This window comes from Humulus lupulus, chromosome 2, assembly GCF_963169125.1.
Source record: "Humulus lupulus chromosome 2, drHumLupu1.1, whole genome shotgun sequence".
NCBI lineage: Eukaryota > Viridiplantae > Streptophyta > Magnoliopsida > Rosales > Cannabaceae > Humulus > Humulus lupulus.
In genome coordinates, this window is record NC_084794.1 from 205,929,427 (window position 1) to 205,944,636 (window position 15,210).

At 33.4% G+C, this 15,210-nt stretch overlaps 1 protein-coding gene across 1 annotated transcript; it reads right to left on the reverse strand.

The window, feature by feature from the left end:
- Nucleotides 1-420: 420 nt before the first annotated feature.
- LOC133818907 (phytochrome-associated serine/threonine-protein phosphatase) lies at nt 421-5,864 on the reverse strand. Its single transcript, XM_062252020.1, has 10 exons — nt 5,627-5,864; nt 4,108-4,254; nt 3,946-4,013; nt 3,294-3,351; nt 2,486-2,596; nt 2,274-2,324; nt 1,306-1,449; nt 1,118-1,213; nt 944-1,015; nt 421-820 (listed from the first exon to the last, which is right to left on the reverse strand). The coding sequence occupies exons 1-10, from the start codon at nt 5,705-5,707 to the stop codon at nt 737-739; spliced, it is 912 nt and encodes a 303-aa protein (XP_062108004.1). The 5' UTR covers nt 5,708-5,864; the 3' UTR covers nt 421-736.
- Nucleotides 5,865-15,210: the final 9,346 nt, after the last annotated feature.

A 15,210-nucleotide genomic window follows, 5' to 3' on the forward strand; every position in this document is an offset into this window, starting at 1 on the left:
GATTTTAAAATGTACATCTTCAAAAACATTTTCCTTTTATGTAAATATATAATAATTATTTTTTAAAAAATAGGGTTTAGATATAAAGGATATGTGTACACACATTTTACACTACACACTAGGTCACAATTTTTTTTTAACCAATCATGTTTAATTTAAATGAATCCTACTAAATTAAAACGAGTCACATAGGTGTGTAATTTTCTGGATCACTATCCATATCCTATTTATATGCCCATGATTTATTTTTATTTAATATTATAAAATAACTGAACTGAACACAGTATTCACGTACTTTCATTTTTAGGAAAAGTGAAAAAAAATAACGAGTTATATTTTAATACAAACAAAAACAAAAACAAAAAAAAAGAATATTTTGTTCGTGGGAGGTAGGAAAGAGAGATGGTACAGCGTTATAAATAATGAAAATTCCTGGTATGGATTGTGAAGTGACGACTTTATAAGCCTAAAACTGAAAATTATTCAAATGAGGGATGGAGAAGAAAGATACATAGAGAAGGAAATAAAACAAGCATGAATTAATAATGGAATGAGAATTAGCAACTAATGCACAGCCCACGTAAATTTCAAAAGCAAACTAAACCAAATGGAAAATCTTCAAGCGAGAAGACGAAGAAGAAGAAGAAGACACGTAAAGCTCCAAATTGCAACGACCTATAGTAACAGTTGAATAATTATACAGGTAAATGCAGGTTATATAGCTCCCAATGATTGATTATAAGAAATACGGAACTCCTGTCCTTGGTCCTCTCATCTGGTTGTTCTCCTCTGTTTCGGTAAAAAACTTCACCTCTCTCTCCTGAAAATCAATCAAATCATCAACAGCATATATATGCATGGCCCATCATGAAAACAAATTTAAAAAATACGAAGCAAAAAAGACAAAAGAAGAACAAAGGGATGGCTTGCAAGCTTGTATTACCATATTCTCGTTAAAACTCAATATAGAAGCCACGTTTCCACATCGGTAACAGTAATTGGGCGCAGACCAGACCTGACATGATCAAGAGCAAAAGTACTATTATTGTAAACCTATAAATAAAATGTCAAACCATTGACATTATTATGTAATTTTGTTTTATGTACAGAGGCTCACCGTAACAAGGCCTTTGTCTTGGAACATGTACTTCAAGCCTTCTTGTACAAGCTGGTGCGCTCGACAAACCAGATCGAGATTGTTTATGTGGTTAAACTACAGCAAAGAAAGAAAAAAATAATGCGTTATTTTAATGGTCGGAATTCCAGGGAAGAATTATTATGCCTAAATTGAGATCAAATCATCACCTCAGAAGTGACTCGGGACCCAAAGAGCCAACCTGCTCCACGTGGACTGACTGCCCATGTTTCAATATCTTCAGGATCACTCCACATGAGATCACAAAATGGCCCCTCATGAGGAATTTCACAATTTCGCTCAATTACTCTTATCTGTAAGGAAAATATTGCAGGCCTTATTAGATTTTTTGTCAATTCTGGGTATTCTTTGAAGGCTAAAGATTTATTGGTTGGTACATAGAGCTTCATGCCTATATTGGTACATAGATGGGTTTGCTGCCCTTGCAGCATTATTAAATGCTTCCTTCTGCACTGTTAATCAAGCTATTCAGCAGCATTTTAAGATTCTTCTCTGAAAACTTTTACAAAGAGTCTAAGCATACTTCACTGATGTGTTCCAATAATTTACATCCTAATGATAATGACTCATGACTGAGAAGATAACAAAAAAAAAGTGGTAACAATAATATGTATTTATAGATATCTAGATAGATAGAAATAACAAAAACAAACACGTCATACAAAAAAAATGCAGTAACAGAGTTAGCACACTTGACAAAATGTGCATTTTTTTCTGAAAAATAATCCTAAGAAACAATAATTCCTATAATAATCAAGTAGGTATGTCTTTTTAAATATAAGAAAAAGTTAATTCTTACTTTACCCATATTAGTTAAATTAGCCCTGATTGAGGTTTAAACCCCAAACCTCTTACTCACAACACGCCCATATTCTATAAATTAACCCAGCAGGTGTTTGTTAGTTTGATATAAAGTACAAACTAGATGATAATAAAATCAACTGCAAAGTAGGTGTTATGGCATATGCAATTCAAAGATATAAGCACAACCACTGAACAAGTATATGCAAAAAGTGCTTTAGACATTTCAAATACGAAACTGTACAAATCAAACATTTATCGTGGTTCAAAACAAAAAAAAATGTTCAATCATTAACAGCAAAGAAGAAGAAAAGACCTGATCAATTGTTCGAATATCAGGAGAAAGACCGCCATGAACACAAAGTACCTGGAGAGAAAAATAATATATATTATTACATAACTGAAGCACCCAGGCATCTATGCAACCAAATAACATATGATAAGTGCGTGTATAAACTATGCATAAATAACAGGAAATATTAGAATGTGACATCATGTGTGAGTGTGTGTAAAGCAAGAGAACCTTACAGTGCCATCTATGATTGCTGAAAGCGTCAAATAATCAAAAACATCTGTACAATACCGCCATGCATTAGCATTTCCATACTTCCTCTGGCACTCGTCATAAAAACCATACACCTAGCAGAGATGACATGATCCATAAAAAAAAATCAGTGATAAGAACTCCTAAAAGCTTCTAAACTGGTATTCGGAGACATTAGCATCTCTATTTTAGTCATAAAATATCAAGAGAGAAAAATAACAGTTGATAAACTTTATTTTAACACACCCAGCTGCCTAAGCTATCAAGTTGAAACAGTTGAGAAACTGTTGAAGTGTGACTAACAGTAAAGTCTTCCATTTTTTGTGCACAAAGCAAAACTTTTTTAATGAAGAAAAGGACAATAGGCAAACTCAGAAGATAATTGATAATTGTTGAACACTAAATCCTTCCAGCTAAGACAATAAAACAAGAAAGGAAAGTCATTGAACTCCTTAACCATCAACCCACGAATAGAAGCTAAAAGCTTGGCTCTACAACAAAATGTAGCTTTATCCGGATAATGTGAATTACAAATATGAAACACAACTGGCAGACAGATTTAGTCATCGTTTCTCTTTATCTTTGATTGACAACCAAAAAAAGATGTTCATTCTCACAAACCAAATGAAACTTTTATAAATGTATACTACATCCTTAAAAAATAAACCAAAAGTACCAAAGCATGTCATATAAAGACAGCAACTAAGTAGAAGATTCAGGAGTTCTTCAAACTACCAAAAACAAGCATGAAGACCAAGAAAAGAACAGAAAACAAAATACAATATAACCTACCTGGGTCAGTTGCCTGCTTTCATGGTTTCCACGCAAAAGGGTTATATTTGCTGGATATCTGTAAGCAAGCAAACAGCGCAAAACAAAACGAAGGAGCTTTAGTTTCTCAAAGGAAGGTATGACAAGCTACAAGCACAAAAGATAAACAACAAAACATCCAATGAAAGCAATTATAGAGAACTTGATAACCTTTGCAAATATTACCATAAAGGAATTTATGACAAGCTACACTAGAAAAGTTTGGGAAGGGGGAGATCATTATCCCAGGGTTAATAATATTGTTATGCCAGTGCCACTGCCATGGAATAGTTTTGATTGAAATGCATGACATAGGAAAATTTTCTTTCTTCCAAATGACATAATAAATAATGTGTGAAATTAATGAATAGAAATATAACAATCACCTACCAAACCCAGGTCTAGGATCCACTCAGAAGAAAAAGAAAAAAAAATTAAGATTTCAAAAACTGAATCATTTTAAAAAAGCTTGTAGATGCATCTTGCTAATCAAAAACCATCCACAGCTAGAATACAGGAAGTACTTATAAAATACCTTGAAATAAGCACAGTGTCACAAAGGCAATACACAAAAATAGCATCCTGTTTCTAAAAAAAAGTCAGAGAAAAGCATGTGCACATATAGGAAGCATACCTAGCTTTAAGAAGCAAAAGAATTGTGAAAACTTCAAGACTATTGTACCCTCGATCGACAAAATCACCCTGTGAAGATTTAAGGAATGTAAGCACACTGGCGAATGGATATTCTGAAATGACATGATAAAATTGCATTCTTGATAGGAAGCATACACTATACCATAAATATGTAATTGGTCTCCGGGACATGACCACCGGTTTGGAAAAGTTTCATTAGATCATGGAACTGACCATGAATGTCACCGCAAACAGTGACTGGACTATTTACAGGTTGCACATTGGATTCCTCAATTAAAATCTCTTTAACCTACAAAATGTAGTTCAAATAGGAAATTCAGAGTATTACCACAAAACCTATCATATTGAATAGAAAAATATTGCTCATAATTTGTCATATGAACGAAAATGAACATATGTAAGAGCACGTATCAAACACTTAAAATTAATAAAGAATAAATAAGGTTTCTAGATCATTACATACACCACAAAGTATTAATTATTAAATATCAAATCCTGAAAGATACACTTGTGACTTCGACATAAGACAATATTAAGGAATTGATATTTTTAACCATAACTGTAATTACAATAGCCACCATAGAAATAATAAACCCTTCACATTTGATCTTTTTTTCTTAAGGGTTAAAGGTTAATTTGACGGACCTATATCTGTTGCCTTCATCTGTTTGACCAAGAAGTAACTTCTTGGAAGAGAATGATCAAGGATTTTTAAAAATTAATCAATGTATAAGGCTTTCACAGTAGCCAACACGTAGTGACGCCAATTAACACGTTTATCCAACATTCAAATTTCAGAACTTCAAATTGCAACAAACAATCTGCGGAATGAAAATTCTAGAATTTACAGTTTCATTATCTGTCCATATACACAGGAATCATTTAAAATATGATGCAAGGCCCTACAATTAGTTCTCCATCAACCAGCAATTCAAAATTATTGATCGACTAGAGTAAAAGACTGTCAAGCATGGGGTTTAAGCATCGTAACAGTTGGTGGGCATGGAGCAATCAAACATTCAAACTGAGTCACGAAGCACTGCCTGGAAAAGGAGCAACCGAAATGGATAAAGAACCAAATTTTGCTCCACTGTTTCAAACTACTAAATTTTGCTCATTCTCAATGGCATTCTAAAACCTCAATTAGTCTTGAAAATTTCTAAGATCTCACATCCAACAATAAATTTGGGGAAATGTAGCACCTACAAGAAACCAATCGAGAGATGCAACCAGTTACTTTCACCTCTAAATTCATCTTATGGCACCCATGGATTCGAAAATAGATATTGTTTGAACTACACTGAAACTAAGCTCTCCGTATTCATTAAATAATAAATGAAAATACACATATACTGAATTCGGTTGCTCTTGCTAGCTCTAAATAAGAAAATACTTTTCCATCTAAATTATCAGATTTGACAAAAACAAGGGTATGTAATTTCAGAGCCCCATTTGCTCCGATCTCCACAGAGATAACCAACAAAATATCCACACATTAACGTAAAAATACCCCCGGGAACTAAATCCTAGTCGGAAATTAAGTTCGAGACAACAAAAAAAAAACGAACAAACCAAGATCAAAATAGATCGAAAAAACAAAGCCAAGAAAACATGTCGCAAAAATAACGAAAATAGGATGAGAAAAGAAGAAAGACACGAACGTATTCGCAGAGAAGTTGAAGCTCGTCCTCCAAAAGATGCTGGCCTTCCTTGACCTTCGAGATCCACTGGTCCAAATCCATTTCTTGATTACTTCTTTCGTCGTCGTCTTCTTCCTCGTTCGTCTGTCTTTCTAGGGTTTTCAGCAAGTTACCCCAACGACAGAAACAAAAAAAAAATATCCAAATTAAATCAACACATTACCATTGGTCAAATACTTGTATCAATTTTATTATTTCGAACCGGCCAGGCCAGGCCACCATATTTTTCTTTCTTTTCAATTTTTATTTATTTCTTTTCTTTTTCTTTTTTTACAAATTTTTTTTCTTTTTTAAGTGGCATTTATAATTTTGTTTTTCTTGTCTTAGAGTTAGATATTCTTTTTTCTTTAGTCATTAAAAACAAGAAAAAAAAAATTGTTATGTAATTAAGTTTCTTTTTTATTACGTACGCGTTTTGGTATATAATTAGTAAATAAAGTATGACAATCTAATCATTTGAGTGAAACGATTAGAAAAATATTTTATACTTTGTTTTTGGGAATGTATTTTATACTTTTACAAAAAATTGAAAATAAAAATCATAAAAATTATACTTCATTTAAAGCAACATAGTACTAAACATTATCTCATCCACTACAAAATTTATGTTTGACATTATTTATCTTTATAAAGTTGAGTTACAAAATGAACACATAAAAAAATTGTTAATATTTAAATATAATAGATGTATGATTAATGATTTTTTTAAATAATAATTTTAAAATATGAAGAAAAATTAATGAAATAGAAAAACAAATATATAAAGAGAAAATGAAGAGAGACTGTATATAAGAAAAATGATAGGTGATAAATTAAAGAAAAATATCAAGTAGAAAATGAAAAAAGATAGAAGGTGATATTGAGAAATTGTTGAGATAAGTTTATAGAGAAAATGAGTATATATAAATGAAGAGAAAAGGTTTAACTAAGATTTTGTTATTAAATTAGGTATACATATTCATTGTGTGCTCTAAAGTTTCTCTTTTGAACCCTTTTGTCACCTAGGGGTTTCCTGTAGGTTTTCTTCACCTCTCTCAACCAGGTGGTCATTACGGGCTTATGCCTGTGGCTGGCAATCCCCTTGCTGAGAGGGGCAGTCGTGCAAGCTCAATAGAGTGGGTGAAGCATGCCCCTTGGTGTGGATCAGTCCTTCTTCAACGAGATATTTCTTGATGTTGGGTCCTTGTCTTGTGGTCGATGGGGCATGCTTCTCTCTATTGATCGGTCGGGTTGTGGGTTCCGGGTTCGGCAATGTGGGGGTCGGGGATAGTTAGGGTTTGCAGGGTGCGGCTTGTGGTGGTGGCGACGACGAGGTTGGACACTTGGGATCTAGGCCTTTGTCTTATTGTAGCTTTGGGCTTGGCTTCATTTGGGTGCCGAGTTTGTGAGGGAGGGGCTTGGATCCATTGACTGGTGTCCCTATTCTCTAGCAAGTTACGTTGTAATGAGGCTCAGGGTGATGTGGTCTCATTTTTGTTTGGTGCCACTATTTCGAATCAGGGTGTTGTTGTTTTGGTTGCCTCCTATGTCGTTTTATTTATTTATTTTATAAAGTCCTCCTATGTGGGTGGGGTGAAGACCACTGTGTGTGGTGGTGTTGTGAACTACCTACCTTAGATAATATAATGTTTTGTTCACTTTATCATGTTTGGCCCTTGTCATTATGTTTTTGTGGGGGGTTCTACTAGCCCACTATTGCGACGAAGTTAGGTTTTGAGATAATTTAAGCTTCAAGATGAGGTTGTATTTACTGAATGTATGATGTATATGTTAGAAATAGTTCTTAGTGCGCAGCGAAAATTGCAGTAATGGTAGTATCATATACAACAACAAAAAATTCATATAAACAACTTTATATGAGGATCCTTTAATATGCAATATGTTAATCGATATAATATGTATATGTAAAAAATAATACGAAATGATTTACCTCTTGTAGCCTATCAAGAATCCTTGAATCTTTTCATATATATTTCGATCTTCCTATCCTCCCTAAAGTACTCACACCTATATCTTCCAAGACGTTCTCTACACCTCAAGATGTGGGTGGACACATAGATAACAAAAATCAATATTTGTGAATCAAAAGTATTCTCAACACATGAGACTCTTGAAAATAGACTAGATAGAAAAATTTATCTTTTGTGTGCAAAAAATAATCAGTTTTTCTCTTTTGTGTAAAAAACTGTGTTACTCTAATTTCTATCATATAGAATATATATAGACATTATTATCATAATCATCATCATCGTCATCATCATCATAATAATAATAATAATTGTAACGCACTGGTTACTCCAAGACTGTTATTGTGGACTTTAAACAATGCTTAATTCGCTAAATGAGTTAAACGTGCATCTAGATATTATTAATAGACAAAGGTGAAAAATCTCGATCAAAAGGAATAGATATATATTATTTAAAATATTAAATTGTACATGGGCCCATAAAAGTGCTTACAAAGTTATTTACAATCCAAAATGGTCATTACAGTATAAAAGTTACAACCCGCCGACCTAAGCAGCAAAAATAGGATTAATCCCTAGTTCCTCTGAGAAACACCTTGCCCGTGATGGTCAAGCGGCCGCATATGTACACATCGCTACCTAAGCTCTCCACTCAAGGATGTGTGAGTTTTTCCTTCCCTTTACATGCACCACATAACACATGTGAGCCAAGGCTCAACAAGAAAACTTATTATTGCATGTATGTAATATCAATAAATGATTCTAGTAATCATTCTGGGGCTTGTAGTTCTAATAAGATAATAAGTCACACTCTGGGGCTCCGCACCCTAATGAGTCACACTCTGGATAGATGACTAATAAGTCTATCTTTGAATAGATGACTAATAAGTTAATCTCTGGGGATCTTCTCCCTGAATAGATGATTATTAAGTTTATCTCTAGGGATTCGCTCCCTAAGCAATGTGACATTCAGTAACCTGAGCCTTTTGGCCCTGGCTCTACGTAACTAGCCTTTAGACTAGACAAGCGCTTTTAGTTTTCTTCGAACTTGGGGTCAGTCAAGCATTTCATGCTCATGTTAATTAGATCTAATCATTTTGGCATGGGTTAAACACATCAATGTCGTTCTTGACTCTTAAGCCAATCCATACGACCAGTGCTCAGTACTGCCGCTGAACTTGACTGATAAGTCACAACTTCACGATCAATACTAAACACCAATGTTGTTTTCTGACTAATAAGTCAGTGTCATACACAGATAAGCAAAGATGATATGCATTTACTATGCAATCAATGTCATATATATAGCACTCAACATGCATCATCAATAACCATGCATGTCACATACTGGGTGCAGTTTTCTTACCTCTGGTTCGAGCGTGAAATAATAAAAGAATGACCCTTAAGAGCGATCAGTCCTTAAGTCCCTTAGAGGTCACCTAGTCATAACCAAATATGAAATCCCATCAATAAAAATAAATAATAAAAGGTTCATGGTCTAAAACCTCGCTTCCGAGACCTCGAATCGTTTAGTATATTCGATCCCGAGTCTTAGGAAATGAAACCCTGAGCCTAAAACTCTTGAAAAAACCCTCTTGGCACAAAAGGAAGGAGCGGGCCGCAACTTGACCTAGTGGGTTGCGACACGCCCCCAAGACAGAGAGCATCTGTCTGGGGTATCGGGGGGTGGGTCGTGACTTGGCCTAGTGGGTCGTGGAGCGCCTGCTTAACAGAGCCTAGGGGAGGCTCTGGGTTGGGTCCAGGTCACAACTTGCATGAACTCGGTCGCAACTTGACCTAGCGAACCCAGCTCCCTGCCCATTTCTCAATTCAAACCAGCCTAAACCTTCATCAATTAAATCCCAAAACCACACCCAAGCATCAACACAATATATATACCAATTTAACAACAAATCCTAAGCTTTAAACCACCCAAAACAACAACACATATCCAAATCCATGACCAAAACACTACAAAAAATCTAACATTTACCTACCAAATGTTTACCTACTTATATTTATTTGCAGGCAAAAATGAGTTTTACCTACCAATATTTAATGGTACGAACTATTCGTAGGTAAATATTGCAAAATATATAAACTATATCAAATTTATTTTTTGCTACCAATAAAATTGGTAGGTAAAGAGTTTTACCTACGTATATATTGGAGGGAAAATTTTCAGCTTTTGGAGCTTATTTTTCCCTCCAACTTTATTTTAATTTTTAAAATTTTATTAAAATTAATGATGATGTGTACAAAATTATCCTAGTGTGTGACAATATATAGTTATTTTATAATTTACACATTTTATCAATACATATATAATATAATAAAAACATAAATAAATTTATTACTTAATATCATTATATACTTATAACCCTAAACCTAACTCATCTCCATTCTTCCAAACACTCAGTCGCCTCTCTTCTCTCTTCTTTGAGCACTGCCTCTCTCTTCTCTCTTCTCTCTTCTCCGAGCCCTGCCCCAAGCTCCGCCACAAGCCCCGCCTCTCTCTTCTCTGAGCCCATGGCTGAGAATAGCCGAGCCCTACCCCAAGCACCGCCACAAGCCCCGCCTCTCTCTTCTCTCTTCTCTGAGCCCATGGCTGAGAATAGCTGAGACCCTTCATCTCCATGGACGAATCCAAATGCCTTCTTCTCCATTGTTGAACCGAGATGCCTTCACCTGCTTTCTTGAACCCAGACGCCTTGTTTTTGTTATTGAACCTGAATGTCTTCATTTATAGTCTTGAACCCAGGCGCCTCATCTTTGATCTTGAACCCAGATTGTCGCCTTTCAACCTAAGCCACTGCGTCCATGACTAAGCCTCTATCATGTGTTGTATATGCTTGTGACCCTTTGTTCTCTCAGTACATCTTTGATCTTGAGGCCCTCTGTTCTCTATAAGTAATTTTTTTTCTGTTTATTGTTTAGAATATGTGTAGTTAGTAATATCTGTTTTGGATTGCTTAGTTTGGATTGAGGATTTTGGATTTCTTGGATGCATTGAGGGTTTTGGATTACTTGGAGGCTATGAATTTTTCGGACTGGCTGGTGGATTTGAGATTTTCGGATTGAGGTATTTTGTATGAGACCACAATGACTAAATCCCCAATAATCTGAAGGATTAGTGATGTTTCATTAATCCGAGGCATATTTTTCCATGTTTGTATACTGCCATGTGTTTTGGATTTTAGGTTTTCGAATTGCATAGTATATTGTTTATATATTTTTTATATTGACAGATTTAGAGTTAGGAAATTTATGTTTCTACTCTGTTTTGTTTATTGCTATTTTTTTGGATTTGAGATTTTCAGATTATTTGTTATGTTGATATTAGCTTTAGATTTAGTGTTTTTTTGTGTGTTTCTAATATGTTTTGTGTCTCTGAAAAGCTTTAAATGTCACAGTTTGTGCCTCTAGAATGTCTTGTATATCTTCATTTTTATCTTATTTGAAAGCAATAATTATTAATATTGATGCTTTTTTATAATCTAGATATTTTGATGAGTTTTTATTATCTGTGTAATATTGCCGACTGTGATGGTGAACATTTATCAGTTCTTTGCATTTTGTGTGATTTTGAAATTAGAAGTTTTCGAATTAAATGTTTATTCCACTGTTATGTAGATTAATTGTTTCCTCTGCAGGGAAATGAAAATCTACTCATCCAAAGGGGGTTTAGTTAGTTTCTAATGAGAGTAACTCATTCATTACTATCCTACTCTTTTCTCATGCTTGCTTATGATGTATTGTTTCTAATGAGAGTAGCTCATTCATTACTGACTTACTGTTTCTCATTGCTTACATATGGTTAAATGATAGGCTCTATGGACCTTATTAGGCTCTATGGTTCTCTATGATTTTTTTTTTTTAGTTTTTTATGTGGTTATTCAAATCTATTAAATGATTTATGCCAAATTATATTGTATGTTGTTGACTAATTGACTTGAATGAAATATGAGATTTTGAGTATGGGGTGAAAAGCTGATTTTGGTGAGATTCTTTGATTGTAACATCATAATCTTTATGCTTGCTGAATTTGACATAATTCTGGATTTGTTTGAACTAACTTATATGCTTGCTATCCATATATGTATAAAAGAAACTAGTTTTTATGATTCTTTTGCAGATTTAAACTTTATTTATTGTTTTATTGAGATAAGGTTTGACAAATTTCTGTTTTGATGATTAGTGTGTTTCGGCTTTGAGTTGTGTAGAGTTTTTCAGTTATGTTTCATTGTTGTAATCTGGTTTATGTGTTTCATTGCTATATTCTAGTTTATTTGTTTGATTGTCCTTAAGCTTTGAGTTATGATTCATGGTTTTGGGGTTTTGTTCATGTTCAGGGAGTTTGTCATATCTGATATTGTTTTCCCTATGCTTTCATTAGTTTTATTTTGATGAAAAGTTAGTTTTACATGTAGTTCTATATAAATCTAATTGATTATACTTGAATGCGGGTTTTAACTTTTATTTATTCATGTATAAACTTTAATGGGAAACTTAGGAAATGTATATTTCTTTATAGAGTAACTAATATATTTCAAGTATTAGTGTGTTTCATTGTCCTAAATCTATTTATCAACATTTCTTTTATGTATTATAGCTGATGAACTTGACTAAGGATGAGTTTTTTTAATAGTTAAGCATTGATTCTATTTATTTATTTGTTGTTATGTTTCCAAAGTTTTTTTAAGGGAAATTTGCGGCTAAAATACTAAAACTTTCAAGTTACTAACACTTAAATACCCAAACTAATTTTTTGGTGGCAAAAATACCCAACCGTTAACTTTTTTGGCATTCCGTTAGTACACATAGTTAGAGTTTAGTTTTGACATATAAGAGGACAAATGGCACTCCAAGATTACTCCACATGTAAATTAAATAAAACAAATAAATCATTTTAAAACCATCTAAAAATATTTAAAAATATAACTAATGTAATTATATTATATTATTATTAAAACATTTAAAATAAAAAATTGAAAAAGTAAAAGAAAAATAAAACAACGATTATCAGAGAGAGGGAGAGAAGACGAAGAAAAAAAATCGATAACAGAGAGAGGAGAAGAAGAAGAAGAAGAAGAAGAAGGATTGTAGGAGACGAAAATCACAGGGAAAAATAAAAGAAAAAAAAGGACAAAAAACTTCCTGTATTTGAAGAATACGAAAAGAAGAACATCCATGGAGTTTTGTAAATGTAGAGAGCGAAAACCTGCAGTTGAACGAACCTCTTGGACTCTAGACAACCCAGGTCGTCGTTTCTTTACATGCCATAAGATGCGGGTAAATTTCTAGCTTTAATTTGTGTTAATTATTTTGCCCCATTTTTTCTTTCATCTGGGTTTTTTGTTATAAATTTTGCCCTAAGTTTGCTTAGAGAAAAAATTGCAAGATTCAGGAGGTTGCAATTTCTTCAAATGGATTGATCCCCCCATGTGTGCAAGGTCTATTGAAGTGATTCCCAGACTTTTGAAGAAAATACGTGGTTTAGAGAGTAAAATCCATGCTTTAGAGAGGGGAAGAATTGATGAACTTTGTGAAGAAGTTGATTCATTTTGCCAAAGTTGTGCTGAGAGTAGTAAATTGATTGAATCATCTTGTGAACAATTTGGTTTTTGGAGAAAATATAAAAAAAGAACAATTATGATTTCTTTGCTTGTTTTGTTTATGTGTTGGTATGTAATTTAAGGTAAAACTGAGATTTTTGTAAAATATATAGACTTTGTCCCTAATAAAGCTTCAACAATTACCTATTGACTTTGTTGTGATGCATTTTCATTAGTGCTCATATATTTATCAAGTAAATATTTTAGAATTTTCTTAGTTTTATGTTCCCGGGTCATTTTAATGGATCCATGGCTACAACCCTTGATCATTATTATGGTATTATTGTATATACACGTGTGCTGATGGGTTTTCATGTTGAATTATTGGCACTGGCAGTTCATTACATTTGGGTTTGCTTGTACACCATTGTACTTTATGTGGGAGAAAGTTATAGGCATGCATGACACAAAAAGTATATGCTTAAGGGCACTTGCTAGATTACCAGTGGTGATACCAATATGGTTCTTGGCCATTATATTCCCTTTCTTTGGGCTCATTAACTCAGCTGTTGGGCTCTTTTAGTCAGCTTTGCAGTCTACATCATCCCTTCTTTAGCTCATATGCTCACTTTCAGATATGCTTCTGCAGGTAAATAATCCATTCATTCTTCCCCACTTTCTTATTCTTATCTTCATTTATAGCCTATATAATCTATATATATATATATTATTCCTTTTGATATTGCCCAAATGACTTTGTCTAGTTAGTCCAACATGACTTTTTTGTTTTGGATCAAACCAATCTGGTTTAGCCTCTTAAACACAACAATTTTAACAGTCTATTAATACAAGATGTTCACATTATTGTCTCTGGATTTGATTTTAGCCCATCAGTCCAATAAAGCAATGAGATTGGTAGACTTCCTTGTCATTTATGTGTCTGATATCTAAACATTTCAACTTGTCTAGTAATAAGCCATATCTTAAGAACTATCTAGCTAGGACCAAGCTTGATCTCAGAGTTGACACTTGACCCTACTCATCACAAAAATCAAATCATAAAGTACTATATAAATATGTATATATTTAATATCTTTATTTAGCATTGAAAAATAATGAAATAGATTATGATGATGCATATGCAGGCAACAACCTAATTTAAAATTAAATTTTTTATATAAAAAAGAATAGACTCGGAATTTTTTACCAATTAATATTGTTTTCTGCATGTTCGACAAAATGCCGTTGAGAAATTACCTTTTTTCCTACCAAGCTAGCATGACTAACTTCATCAAGCAAGTTGACACATTCGGACTATTTGCCAAGTGCATTATTAATTCTTTCAAACATCATCAACATAGTCCATACAGAAAAGAAGCTTTTCGTTTATTGCTGCTCGCCACCATTTGAAGTATTCTTTGCCATCTAAAATGGAAGAGAGGATAGCATAGGATTCTTGAGGAGTAAATTAGCATTTGATAATATAATTTTTTCTACTACTCAGAACAATCAGTTTAGTGAATCTATGTATTCTTTATTACTGATGTATATTCTGTTTTATTTTTTTGTTTTTTCAAGAGAAATTTTGGTTAATATAAATGTGATTAATACTTGAGTTCAATTTGAAACTATAGAGCTAGTTTATTTGCAGCTTTCAATTCTTGATGTAAAACTTTGATTTGAATGTTCAATTCTCCTTACATTAAAACATATAAAACCAGCCCTATACTCTCCTTTCAAAAGATTGTTCAATGCTACTGACATCAAAATAGTCTCCTCTCAAAAGATTGTTCAATGCTACTGACATCAAAATAGAGAAAAACCAACACTGAATAACTCAGTACAGTTGTACAAAGCACATCAAAAAATATATATGAACACAAATTCAGTTAGGAGTATTGCTTGGTTTACTAGTTGAAGAAGCCTCCCTAGCTCTTTGCCTCTTAAGTCTTTCCTTCCTTTTTATGGTATCCACTTTCGGAGTTTTTGCAAGGGGTCTGCCCCACTTCTTTGCTTGTGTAGC